The sequence below is a fragment of the Denticeps clupeoides genome, chromosome 4, assembly GCF_900700375.1.
Source record: "Denticeps clupeoides chromosome 4, fDenClu1.1, whole genome shotgun sequence".
Classification (NCBI taxonomy): domain Eukaryota; kingdom Metazoa; phylum Chordata; class Actinopteri; order Clupeiformes; family Denticipitidae; genus Denticeps; species Denticeps clupeoides.
The window spans coordinates 1,708,119-1,721,221 of NC_041710.1; the positions used below are offsets into that span (position 1 = coordinate 1,708,119).

Consider the following 13,103-nt stretch of genomic DNA (forward strand, 5'->3'; position numbering starts at 1 on the left):
CTGAGGAGCCGAGCACAGACGCAATAAGAATTTCAGATATTAAAAATGGTCGAGAAGCTGCGGCGGGCCGACTGCTCACCTCTCCACGTCTCGATCTTATGCTCCTCCAGCTCGTATATCTGCACCTGAGAAGAAAGAGAAGAAACAGGGGCCTGAAGGCGAAGGAATGGTGGCACCTGGCGTCCCACTGCGCCCCGCCACCGACTTACCAGCGGTGACCTGTAGTATCTGTGCAGGATGATGATGAAGTCGGTGATGGTCAGCATCCCTGCAGGTGAGAGGGGACAAGTTCTACAAATACCGTCCGTACTGGAAGCACGAACTCAGCAGACCCGACATGAGACGAGCTCCTCACCCACAAAACTCTGCCTGCTAGTCTCCCAGAGAGGAGCCGCCCGCACCCCATTATCAACCAGCGCGAAGAAGGCCTTCTTCACCTGAAACATCAGTCATCGTCTGTAACAGTCCGAGATTCTAGATTGAACCAGCATTTAGAAACCCAGCGCCATCAGATGGATGTTTTATTGGAAACACACCCACTTCGGTCTCCTGTTTTCTTATTGGCTGAGAGCGGCCCACTTTTTATTGGAAACACACCCACTTTGCTGTCCTGTTTTTTTATTGGCTGAGAGCTTTTATATCTCTAAACCGGTTCCCACCTGCAGCGTGGTGTCGAACACCACCAGTTTGGAGCTGGTGGGCACGATGTCGTAGCACAGGTGGGACTTCATGAAGCGAGTGTAGACGTTCCTCCCGGGTTCTCCTGCCGCTGTGGACACAGCAGATATTCTGATCAGGCCATGTTAAGATCCCAGGTTCTCCAGCATTGTTAAACGTGTCCTCTGTATTTAACCATCACCCTTGGTGAGCAGCGGGCACCATGACAGGCGCCCGGGGAGCAGTGTGTGGGGACGGTGCTTTGCTCAGTGGCACCTCAGTGGCACCTTGGGATTCGAACCGGCAACCTTCTGATTACGGGGCCGCTTCCTTAAACGCTAGGCCAGGTAGTACGCTAGGGTGGTAGTAGCCTAGTGGGTAACACACTCGCCTATGAACCAGAAGACCCAGGTTCAAACCCCACTTACTACCATCGTGTCCCTGAGCAAGACACTTAACCCTGAGTGTCTCCAGGGTGACTGTCCCTGTAATTACTAGTTGTGAACGCTACTTTCTTCAGCATTGTTCTCCAGCGAACAGAAGTGCAGCAGCTCACCTGCATCCTCGAGTTCAAGTTTCTCCAACATGTCACCTGTGAGACTGTAAACCTGAAAAAGGAATGATGATTCAGGTTAGAGGGCCATGCTGTATTAACAGGAGGCCACACCCCCTTTTGGCCCAGGGGGTCCGGCTAAACAGCAGATTTACATTTACATTATCCAGATCGATTTAATTCAACCATATCATCTTTCCGCGATCCTAACTTATGTTAGGATCTATATTTTTTAGCGGATTTATCAAGATTTTTTGTCACATTTAAATGTACAGCATAGTTACAGGGACAGTCCCCCCCTGGAGACACTCAGGGTGTCCTGCTCAGGGACATGATGGTAGTAAATGGGGTTTGAACCTGGGTCTTCTGCTAGGATAGTACTCAGATTCCCTGTCTGCTGTGCTCAGTGGTCTGGGGGGGTGGGTCGCGTTGCTATGACAACAGTCACCGGGCGGACCGACTCCGTTTTAGCTTTTTTTCCGTGATGAAATAATGGTGCAGGCAAACACGACGTTCATGCATAACGTGATATGAAGTCTCACCTGCTGTGAGGTAGATTTGGGGGCGGAGACTGTGACCGGCGGCTTGGGGGGCAGATTGAGGCGCAGTCCAGTCTCAGAGGGAGATGACAGCGAGCGCGAGCGCGTCACCGTGTGCTCGTGGGCGGGGATCTGGCCGTCCCCAGGGGACACTGGCTGGCCGAGCGTCTGTGTGGGCGTGGTGGGCGGAGACAACACACCTGAAGCTGTGAAGAGAAAAGCACAAGGAAGTAGGTCCTGCAGGTCCTGTTCATGGCATAAAACATCAAGAGAGCCATAAAAATGAATAATTACATAAAGAAAGGCTGCAGGATCAGAGAGAAACAAACATCATCTGGAGAAAAAGTCAGATTTACAATAGCGTTTGGTAATAATACTGATATGAATTGTGATTCTGATTAGTAATAGTTCAGAAAACTAGAACTAGAAAGATCATCTTTCATCATATCCTGATGAGAGTTGAGTAAAAATGCAGAAAAACCACCCGGAGCGCCTTACAATCAGTAGTTACAGGGACAGTCCCCCCCTGGAGACACTCAGGGTTAAGTGTCTTGCTCAGGGACACGATGGTAGTAAGTGGTGTTTGAACCTGGGACTTCTGGTTCATAGGCGAGTGTGTTACCCGCTAGGCCTATTAGCATATAGCCTGCTGATATACAAGTATTATTTTGGCTTGAAATATCTAAATCTTGTTCTCCTATTTCCTTGTTTTTATCACTCCATCCTGCAATTCACCTTTTTTTTTCTTTTCTTTTTACAGAGCAACAATTGTCACACGTTCAGCCACATTTAACCTCCTTTCAATCACCCGGCTCCTCCTTTTCATCCCTCCATCCTCCCATTGAAGCCCATATATTTTACACTTCCAACCAGGAGTAGTACTTATACCACATGAAGCCTAATATATCCTAACACACTGTGGCCCCACCACACGCAAACACTACAATTTTTAAACATGTCTCAAACATCACCAAACTTCACGTGACACATTGTGGCTCCGATGTTAGCATTGTTGATGCTAGCATTCACATTTTTTAACATGTCCCAAATGTCACAAAATTTTTACCCGATGCACCGTGGCCACGCCCTCTGACCGTTGATTAGCATGCTAGCACACCAGTATTAACATGCTTACTGTATTTGCAAACATGGCACAAATGTCCCCACATTTCACCCAACGCACCACGGTCATGCCCCGTGACTTGTTTATGCTAGTGTTAGCATGCTGTGTGGTGTGTAGTGTGATGATAAGATGACACTGGCGTCCTCGTAGTTTGTCATAAAAGTGAGAACAGAGGTAAGGAGGGGCAGAGGGGAGATTTTTAACTTTTAGGTCAGTTCTCCACTCTGCAGGTTCTATGGATTGTTAACTTTGAGTAAAAGGTCACACACAAACACAATCATATAAAACCAACATGCAAATCGTGGCATCAGAACTGGTTCCTGTATTCTGTTCTCACCCTGTTTCCATCGCTGTGTGTGTGTGTGTGTGTGTGTGTGTGTGTGTGGGTCGGTCCCGTGTCACCTGACATTCACCAGGGTAACGTGGGTGACGTGGCCCTCACGGCCAGACACTGCAGCAACTGCTAATTTTAACTGGTCACCCTCACACACACACACACACACAGGTATGATCTACAGAACATCCTAACAGTGATGATGTCATCTGGACATCAGACAGTGCAGAGAGGGGTCAGAGGTCAATAACAAGATGTTGGTTTGTATAAAAATCTCCAACCACGAGCCTGCATGGGGGATTTACAGGGATTATGTAAGGAAGGAAATGAGGATTCAAACATATAAAATTGTATTAGTATATGAATACAAAAAAATATATAAAATGGCTGATTTCTTTCTGTTTTCTGTGTGACCATCTCAGGGAGGTCAGGTCAGAGGTCAAAGGAAATCTACCTCCCCATCAGAATGTGGGTCAGCTCATGCCGAGATCATATTGAAAACCGGTCCAGAAGACACATCCACACTGTGACCCGGGGCGCCATGTTGGGGTTATTTAGGGGTCAGGGGTCAGACCATGTGACTCCTCACAGCAGCAACAGTCCTGCTTTTACTACTTCCCTTTAGTTCTTTACCTGGCTTGAAAGTGGGGTTGTTATGTTTGGTAAAGCCGAACTCTTTATTCAGACTGTTGGTTTATTTCTATATTCATTTATTTATTAAATAACTAGAACCGCCGCAGTGAGTGTGAAGTGGATTGTTCCGGGTCGCTGTGGTACCGGTCGGAGTCGTGGACGTTCGCTCTTCTCCCTTTGGAGGCAGCTCAGGTCCTGGGAGCAGGTCCCAGAGCAGCGTCTTCCAGGAACTGGCTTCACCTGGTGTGGTGGTGGTCAGAATATCTTCCATCCAGTGGCCTCCACATGGCCTCCAGATTCCTCACGTTCCTCACACCCATCTCCACCCGCCACCACCCAGCGTTCTTGTCTCTTTAAAATGTAACATTATAGCCCCACCCACCTCGCTACTTCCATGACTCTATAGTCAGCGACGCCTTTTTCTGAAAGCTCTACTGGTGGTGATTGTTGACTGGGTGATGAAGGTGACCTTGACGGGAAGTCAGATGTTCTTCAGCATGAGCTGATGTCTTCAGAGCTTCTCGTTAAAAAAAAACCCTCTATCGTATCGCGTAACTTTCTTAGCAAAACCCACAACCCTCTGAGCATGGGGTTTAGAACCATGGACGATGTACATATATCCACTCTCCTCTACTCTCCTGAACCCTGCTGGAGAACCTCAGACTCCGCCTCCTCTCCAGAAACATGGTGCCCACAAGCCACGTGGTGCGGGGCGGTTAAAGACCAACAGAAGGCTTTTTCCAAGGTTTGCAGGGGAATCTGGAACATTCTGATCATCCAAACCCGAGCAGCCAGAGGCTCTGCAGGAAAATGACTCACCTCAGGAGGAGACACACCTAATAAAGCCAAGATCCAGAGCGACCTCCCGCGTCCCCGCGACCAATAGAATCACAGCAGGACGCGCCCTGCCGGGAACAGGAAGCCCCGGCGCCGTTCCTGCCTTTATTACGACCTTCTGAGGAGCTGGAGGGAGCTCTGGAGCTTCCTTTCATCCTCGCCGATAAGAAGGAGGACCTTGTACCGAGCCGGCCTTGCACCTCGAGAGCAGCCATAACAACACAAGACCAAGCAGCAGGAGCGGAGAAGAGGGACGCGTACCTCGCCTGGCCCGGGAGAACAGGCGCACGCTGGCCGGAGCCGAGCTGGATGAGGGCCTGAAGATGCCGCTGAAGCTCAGTCGCCGCGGCGACTTGGGCGGCGAGTCCTGGCTGGCCAGGTTGGGGTACGGGAAGATGGTTTTGGGGGAGCCTGGGCTGGGGAACGGGCCTTTAGTTGGACTGGCAGGACAGATGGCCGCTTCTTCCTACGGAGGTTCAGATGGGCTGACATCATCATGATCATCATCATCAGAGGAAGAGTAAATGAATGCACATTTATAGTCTTCAGAAACACAGTTCACTCCTCCTGAGAAGCTCAGGCCGAGTGAGATGTGATTTCCTACACGGTCACATGACCAAACCCAACAAGAATACTGTCACCTTCCTGCCGCCATCTTTCTGGGCGGGGTCCAGGGGACTCGAGCCAAATCTGGACGGGTCCTGCAGACGGACAGACATCCTCATCATCATAATCATCCCCAAAAAAACCCCAGATTCTGAGCAGCGTTCAGCTTTTTAAAAAAAATCCACCTCAACATCACACAACAGCAAACGCTCCTCCACTTCCTCTTCCCGCAGACTTGTACAAAACTGACCCCTGACCCCCGCGGAGGCGCGCCGACCCCGCCCACGCGGGCACGAGCACAACTCACGGGCACGTCGAGTCGCAGGGCGCGCGTCTTCTTCCTCGTGTTCCTGCGGGACTCCATGACGGGGCTTCTTCCCATGTTCTGCGGGCGGGAGCCCGTTCTCTCTCTCTCTCTTCTCTCTCTCTCTCTCTCTTCTCTCTCTCTCTCTCCGTCCGCGCGCTCCTGCGCAGGAAGTTTTGACAGACGCGGCGCGCGTGCGGGCGGGCGGCAGGTACGCGAGGGGGCGGGGCGATGGGCGGGGCGGCGGGCGGGAGCGCGCGCGCGACAGACGCACGTAAACAGAGCCGAAAGGGAACAGGTTCAAAGACGAAGGCGAAACGAAACGATGTTGATTTAATGTAAATGAAACACAACAAACAGCACTTGAGTCGCCATTTTCACTGTAGGATGAGAGTTTAGATGGTCCAGCTTGCGGGTGTGGGGCGGCGGGGGCCTAGCGGTTAAGGAAGCGACCCCGTAATCGGAGGGTTGCGGGTTCGAGTCCCGATCCGCCAAGGTGCCACTGAGGTCCCCTTGATGAAGGTCGCGTCCCCACACGCTGCTCCCCGGGCGCCTGTCATGGCCATGGTGCCAGTCAAGTGTCCAGTGATGGAAAAACAGCTACATTCATGTTTGTTTGTTTTTTTTAATTAAAGTTTCTGCTTCCTGTGACCAATAAAACGAATATAATAATTTCTGAGGAACTTGAAAGCTTTTAATACTTTTTAAAAAACCTTGAATGAAGGTGCAGGACTTCAGGTATCAGGGTGGGATCTTCACTACATGGTTCTCCAAATGACTCGGAATGATCCTCCCCCAGGACCCTCCATACATCTGGTGCAAATGGATGATGATGCAGAAGCGGTGAAGAGCGGTTGGATTCTCCTCATCCGGCTCCTCCCACAGTTTCAAAATGGTTCACACTCGCTTACGAACCAGAAGACCAAGGTTCAAATCCCACTTACTACCACTGTGTCCCTGACACTTAAGCCTGAGTGTACAGGGACAGTCCCCCCCTGGAGAACTACTGATTGTAAGTCGCTCTGGATGAAAGGTGTCTGGTAAATGCTGGAAATGTCAAAACGTACAGCTTCAGCAGAACGTCTGGTGGACCGTGATCAGTGTTAAAGCTTAAAGAGGACCTACATCAAGACTGGAGGTCTGTAGGAGGGACCTGGCGACAGTCAGGACAGGAGGAACGATCCAGAGCCCGCCGGCGCACGGCACACAACAAAACAGACATTTTAAGGTGTAAGATGTAAAATATTTTATTTGTGTAAATGCTCCTAAGTTCAGTTCTGAACCCCACCATCACTCTGCGGATTTCAGAAAGGCTTCGTTTTCCAAAAATTTAAGAGGATACTGTACAGGACAACGCAAAAAAAGGTTGAGCCAAACACCAGGAGACTGCAGTATTTTACAAGACAAGAAAAATATTCATGAAACAATTTTGTTACAACTGTTTGCTGAGAAAAATATATACAATTCATCTTTTCCAAGTTCAAAAATACATGCCCTGTACAATACTGAGTTCAAGACAGTCGGTTTTCTCAACTTCAAATTGTTTTAGCTCACGCGCTCCCTCACACGCAAGTCCACTTCAATCTCAAACTGAAGTTTGACACGCAGGTTCCTGATTAATGATTCGTTTTTTTAATTCAGCTGTACAAAAGCAGATCAGTTCCAGATTTCCAGGAAATGCACGACATCTACAGAGCAACGCGTTCACCTTCAGAGACGGGACGGGACGAGACGAGCTTCGCCGTCCCGGAACAAATATGTACAAAAATCCATATAAAATCCAGCAGGGCCTACTGGTGAGAAGGTCTGGATGGAAAATTCACAGTTCGTCTCTCATTCCAAACCTGATCGACACTGAGGGTGGAACCGGGGGGGTGAGTCCAGATTTGAGATTTTAAAAAATAAAAACAAAAACATTTTTTTTTTTTTTTTGGCAAAGTCACCATTTTGAACGCAAAGGTGTTGAAAGTCAAATATACATAAAATTCAAGTGGTCAAACGTTCAAGTGGGAGAAAATAAAAGCCACGAGAAACACTATGGTACGAAAAACCCTAAATACAACAAAATACTTTCCTGTGAATTATTGAAATTACTTTGCACATTCTGTACAGAAAAGTAATATATAATATATTCTTTTAAAGTGATATTATGATATCCATATTAAATAAATCTGAAAAGACAATAGAACAGAACGAAACACTGCTACAAAAACACTGAAAGATTCATATGGTGTATTAAGGTAGTATTTGGTCAATCGTTCCTATATTTTCTGTTCTTTTTTTAATTTTTTAATTTTTTTTTTTACACTTTGTACACAAGTAACAGGGACTCTTCAAACTGCGGACATGGGCGGCGGCGCGTTTCCCCCGGGCCGCGGGTCCGCCTCACGCATTCACACGCTCGGTAATAAATAGAAAAAGCGGCGCCCGCCTCCGCCGCGGGCCACGCAGAGTAAGCGAGGATAAAACTGACTCATGGAATCAAGTATTAAAGCGAGTTCGTTTGTGAGTTTGTTTCTTTTAGTGCAAGTTAAAATTTCCCTTCGCGGAAGTTGGCTTCGTACATTCCCCGTTCCGACCTACTGCACGGCTCTCCACCAATCGCCTTTCAGCTAAAGAATCTGTCCCCTCCCCCTCCACCAATAAGGCAAGCCTGGCACAGTGCTCTCTTCTCATTCGCTGGTGTATTCTGTACCCTGAAACACACACACACACACACACACACACACACACACTCATCTTGTAGTAAGTAGGCACAATGACACACACACACACACACACACACACACACACACACTCATTGTAAATGCAGGACGTCCAATCGTCTTCCTCTGAGCGCTACGTCCTTCATCCGAATTTAGTGTTCAGCTGCGGTGGGAAAATCCCACCAATCACAGCGCGGCACGTTCGGGGCCGACGCCCCTCTCCTCCGTCAGTTGATCCACTTTCGGCAGTTGACTGCTCCGCAGTGGCACTGGATCTTGTGCTGGTCCTCCACCTGCTCCAGTCGATAGTCGTAGCAGAGCTGGAGAGACGAGAGGGTGGGGGTGGAGTTACAGCGACAGACTCCGCCCCGAGCGTGCAAAGGGCGGGTTAGACACACCCACCTCTTCTCCCTTCTCGATCCTGCGGCTGGCGCTGATGATGATCTTGTAGCCGCGCTCGAACGCCACCACCTCGGCCACGCAGTTGGGGGCGCAGGAGTGATTGATGTACCTGAGGGGGGCCGGGGAAGGACTTTACACTCAGAACGGCGGTTTACGGTTCCAGAAAGTTGCGGCGCGACTCACCTCGCCAGGCCTCCCGTCAGCGTGGCGTCGATGACCCATTCGGCATCGATGCGGAACATGTACACAATGCGGTTCTGGGGGGGGAGAACCACACACACCACACAAGTTTTTAAATAAAATGGAACAGCGAAACTGTAAAAACGAGCCGTGTGACTGAGTCTCGCAAGCGGAAAAAATGAATAAGAGCGAGACGGCGCGGAGACAAAATTCCAACCTCTTATTTTACAAATCTGATCCCGCACACTTACACCCCTCACGGGACTAAAGTGGGGTGTTCAAATGACGATGCAGACATGGACGTGGGCTGGTACCTGGCGGGTGACACACTCGCCTATGAACCAGAAGACCCAGGTTCAAACCCCACTTACTACCATCATGTCCCTGAGCAGGACACTGAACCCTGAGTGTCTCCAGGGGGGGACTGTCCCTGTAACTAGTGATTGTAAGTCGCTCTGGATAAGGGCGTCTGGTAAATACTGTAAATGTAAATGGACGGTTCTGCATGGATGTAGTAGAGAACATAATTTATTTCGTGAGATTAAATAGAAATGACGTTGTTTGTTCTCGTTAAAAAGTAGTCCCGGTAGTGAGTGTGGCGGACGTTCACGCCTCTTTTAAAAAAAAAAAAAAAAAAAAAAAAAGTGATTGTCACTTGTGATACGCAGCAGCACAGCACACGGTGACACAGTGAAACGTGTCCTCTGTATTTAACCGTCACCCTTGGTGAGCAGTGGGCACCATGACAGGCGCCCGGGGAGCAGCGTGTGGGGACGGGACCTTCATCACGGGGACCTCAGTGGCATCTTGGCGGGTCTGGATTCGAACCGGCAACCTTCTGATTACGGGGCCGCTTCCTTAACCGCTAGGCCACCACCGCTGTCCCCACTACTGTAAAGGTTCTTCAGAACGTCCTACCTGCCGATGGTACATCAGCACTTTCCTGCTGGCCACCTCGCTGCGGAGAACGTTCCCCAGGTACTCCATCACCATCGTCTGCTTCTCGATGTCCTTGGCGGCGAACAGCCCCAGGCCCTGAAAGAGGGAACGGCGCACGGTGAAAAACGCGCTCCGCCCGCCGCCCTGCCGGGAAAACGAGACGCGGCGCCCCCACCTGGACGCGGGACTGGGCCAGGTAGACGTTGAGCCGCCACTCGCTCTGCAGCCGCCGGTACTGGGAGGACTTGGAGTGGACGAAGTGTCTGCTGTACGGGCAGCCGCCGTCGGGCGGGGCGGAGTTCAGGACGGAGCTGGACTGGGGCCTGGTGGAGAAGCAGCGGTCATCATTCCGGCCGGACCTGCGCGTGCACGCCGGTTTCCGGGGGAACGCGTACCTGCCGGGAATGGGGCGGGTCCTGGACTGCGTCCGCGCGCTGCCCGACGGGTTCACCTCCACCGGGATCTCCAGGAGGGGGTTCCGCCCGAAACGGAACCGGTAGCCTTTACACGCCTCCACCCCGGGCAGCTGGAACACAAACGGAGCGCCGAGCATCACATCCTGCTCTAGAGGCTCATTTTAAATGAACGATTTATTGATTAAATCTGTTAATTAAATAACCAGTGATTTATTTATGAATCTTCCAAATGAGGTGTGTTTTCCAAAGGTTGGACAGGGTCGGAATTTTTAGCAAGTAAGGGAGCAGACTCATAATCTGAAGTTTGGTGGTGTGAGTTGTGTGTGAGAGTGTGTGTGGTGTGGTGTGTGGGCGTGTTGTTTGTGAGTGTGAGTGTGTGGTGTGGTGAGTGTGTGGTGTGTGTGTAGGTGTATGAGAGTGGTGTGTGTGTGTAGGTGTATGAGAGTGGTGTGTGTGTGTGTAGGTGTGTGTGTGAGTGAGAGAGTGTGTGTGAGTGAGAGTGTGTGTGTGAGTGAGAGTGTGTGTGTGAGTGAGAGTGTGTGTGTGTGAGTGAGAGTGGTGTGTGTGAGTGAGAGTGTGTGTGTGAGTGAGGGTGTGTGTGTGTGAGTGAGAGTGGTGTGTGTGAGTGAGAGTGGTGTGTGTGAGTGAGAGTGGTGTGTGTGAGTGAGAGTGGTGTGTGTGAGTGAGAGTGGTGTGTGTGAGTGAGAGTGGTGTGGTGTGTGTGAGTGGTGTGGTGTGTGTGAGTGGTGTGTGTGTGTGTGTGTATGAGTGGTGTGTGTGTGTGTGAGTGTGTATGAGAGGTGTGTGGTGTGGGTGTGGGTGGGAGTGTGTATGAGAGGTGTGTGTGTGAGTGTGTATGAGTGGTGTGTGTGTGAGAGTGTGGTGTGGTGGGTGTGTGGTGAGGGTGTGTGTGTGTGAGGGTGGTGTGGTGTGTGAGTGGTGGTGTGTGTGAGGGGTGGTGTGTGTGAGTGGTGTGTGTGTGTGTGTGTGTATGAGTGGTGTGTGTGTGTGAGTGTGTATGAGAGGTGTGTGTGTGTGAGTGTGTATGAGAGGTGTGTGTGTGTGAGTGTGTATGAGAGGTGTGTGTGTGTGAGTGTGTATGAGTGGTGTGTGTGTGTGAGTGTGTATGAGTGGTGTGTGTGTGAGAGTGTGTATGAGTGGTGTGTGGTGAGAGTGTGTGTGTGAGTGTGTGTGTGTGAGTGGTGTGTGTGTGTGAGTGGTGTGTGTGTGTGAGTGGTGTGTGTGTGTGTGAGTGGTGTGTGTGTGTGTGTGGTGTGTGTGTGTGTGTGTGTGTGTGTGAGTGGTGTGTGTGTGTGTGAGTGGTGTGTGTGTGTGTGAGTGGTGTGTGTGTGTGTGAGTGGTGTGTGTGTGTGTGTGTGTGTGTAACAGGTACCGATTCGGCGATGCGGGCTACAGCAGACACCGTGAGGCCAAACAGGTCTTCGCCCTTCAGGTAGACGGGAAAAAGTCGCAGCATGGCAGACTCCGCCCGCCTCTCAGCCACAGGACCCAGAACTTTATTCCAAACTCCTGCGCGACACACACACACACACACACACACACACACCAACAGTAAGCAGAGTTAATGGCGTGATTACACGGCGAGTTGTGCGTGGCGCGGTTGGCGGTCGCTCTCCCACCTTTGGCGCTGCTGCCGGTCAGCACCAGCTCGTCGTACCCCGCCTCCTGGACGCGGATGACGAACTCGGGCCGCGCCCCCTTCTCCTCCACCGAGCAGAGGTAGTGGCAGCGGCGGTTGGCGTGCCGCATGCTCCAGTAGAAGCGGCCGGCCTCGTAGCCCACGGGGAAGATGGCCGCGTCCGAGTGGAAGTCGGGCATCTGGCCGGGCAGCAGCTGGCCCATGGCGTGGAACACCAGGCTGCCCACGCGGAAGGTGTGGCCGCGCTCCGGCCGCTGGACGGCGCCGGCCATCTGCCGCACCTCGTCCCGCTGCACGTACACGCGCCGGAACACGGCGAAGCAGCGCAGCTGGTGCTCCAGCAGGGCGGCGCCGGCGGCCACGCCCCCGGCGGCGCGGGGCCGGTGGGCGTGGCACAGCATGGTCTTGTCCTTGAAGAAGGTGCAGCCGGCCTGCAGCGCGCAGGTGAAGTGGTAGACGTTGAGGCAGCGCAGGCGGTGGCAGCCGGTGGTGGCGCCGGTGCGCTGGCAGGCGGCGCAGCAGACGCCGGTCCCGCGCCGCAGCGCCAGCTCCACGTTGATCAGCGCGCCGGCCTGCGTCTCGTAGACCTCGGTGGACCACAGCGCGCAGTTCAGGTGGACCCAGGTGTCCAGGTCCAGGTTGAGGAGGCGGGCGGGGCCGTCCGTGAGCCCGTCGCCCTCCTGGTGGCAGAAGCAGCAGCGGCGGCGGTCTCGGGGGAGGGGCTTCGGCCGCAGCGGCGCCCCCAGCTTCCTCAGCAGCACGTCCACCTCCGCCTCGTCCTCCACCGCCTGTCCGCCCACCGTGGGGACCACGCCCTTGTGCCCAGACAGCTGCACGGCCCACTTGCGCCAGCGGAGGCCTTTGGGCCGCTTGCCGTGGTGCGGCGGCGGCGTGTCTGACGCCGAGGGGTCACGTGACTTCAGCTTCATAGTAACACGCAGGGCTTCTAGAGGCTTCTCCTCCAAAAACTCCGCTTTGATTGGCTCATGGGGGGCTGGGGTAGCTAAAGTGTATGGGGACAGCTTGGGCTGCATCTGGGCGAGACAGTGGACGTCCAGGGAGGACATGTTGTTGCTGTACTGGTGCGGGACTTTACTGAGGCCGCCGCAGTAAACGCCCATCGCCTCCTGCGGGGGAAAAAAAAACAAAACAGGAAATGTGAGCCACAGCGACACCTAGAGGCGAATGGCGGTGATGAAGCCGGGAGCGGACCCA

The 13,103-nt window shown here is 52.2% G+C and overlaps 2 protein-coding genes across 11 annotated transcripts in view; both read right to left on the reverse strand.

Moving 5' to 3' along the window:
* Positions 1-5,802, reverse strand: part of LOC114788036 (5'-AMP-activated protein kinase subunit gamma-1-like) — an 8,402-nt gene extending 2,600 nt beyond the window's left edge. The window contains exons 1-9 of one of the 2 annotated variants that reach the window (XM_028976154.1): positions 5,590-5,802; positions 5,318-5,377; positions 4,938-5,142; positions 1,753-1,955; positions 1,214-1,265; positions 660-769; positions 356-437; positions 210-268; positions 80-125 (exon numbers count right to left, since the gene is read on the reverse strand). In XM_028976154.1, the coding sequence (XP_028831987.1) occupies positions 80-125; positions 210-268; positions 356-437; positions 660-769; positions 1,214-1,265; positions 1,753-1,955; positions 4,938-5,142; positions 5,318-5,377; positions 5,590-5,664 (892 nt within the window). In that variant the 5' untranslated portion in view covers positions 5,665-5,802. Of the gene's footprint in view, positions 1-79; positions 269-355; positions 438-659; positions 770-1,213; positions 1,266-1,752; positions 1,956-4,937; positions 5,143-5,317; positions 5,378-5,589 lie in introns of both variants that reach the window. The other variant, XM_028976153.1, reaches the window with a different exon arrangement.
* Positions 5,803-6,817: 1,015 nt separating this feature from the next.
* The window catches only part of kmt2cb (lysine (K)-specific methyltransferase 2Cb), a 30,686-nt gene continuing 24,400 nt past the window's right edge, over positions 6,818-13,103 (reverse strand). For 8 of the 9 annotated variants that reach the window (XM_028976151.1, XM_028976149.1, XM_028976148.1 and 5 more), the window contains 7 exons: positions 11,869-13,015; positions 11,622-11,758; positions 9,988-10,338; positions 9,792-9,908; positions 8,877-8,950; positions 8,694-8,802; positions 6,818-8,611 (listed from right to left, as the gene is read on the reverse strand). In XM_028976151.1, the coding sequence (XP_028831984.1) occupies positions 8,519-8,611; positions 8,694-8,802; positions 8,877-8,950; positions 9,792-9,908; positions 9,988-10,338; positions 11,622-11,758; positions 11,869-13,015 (2,028 nt within the window). In that variant the 3' untranslated portion in view covers positions 6,818-8,518. The remainder of the gene's footprint in view (positions 8,612-8,693; positions 8,803-8,876; positions 8,951-9,791; positions 9,909-9,987; positions 10,339-11,621; positions 11,759-11,868; positions 13,016-13,103) is intronic. The other variant, XM_028976150.1, reaches the window with a different exon arrangement.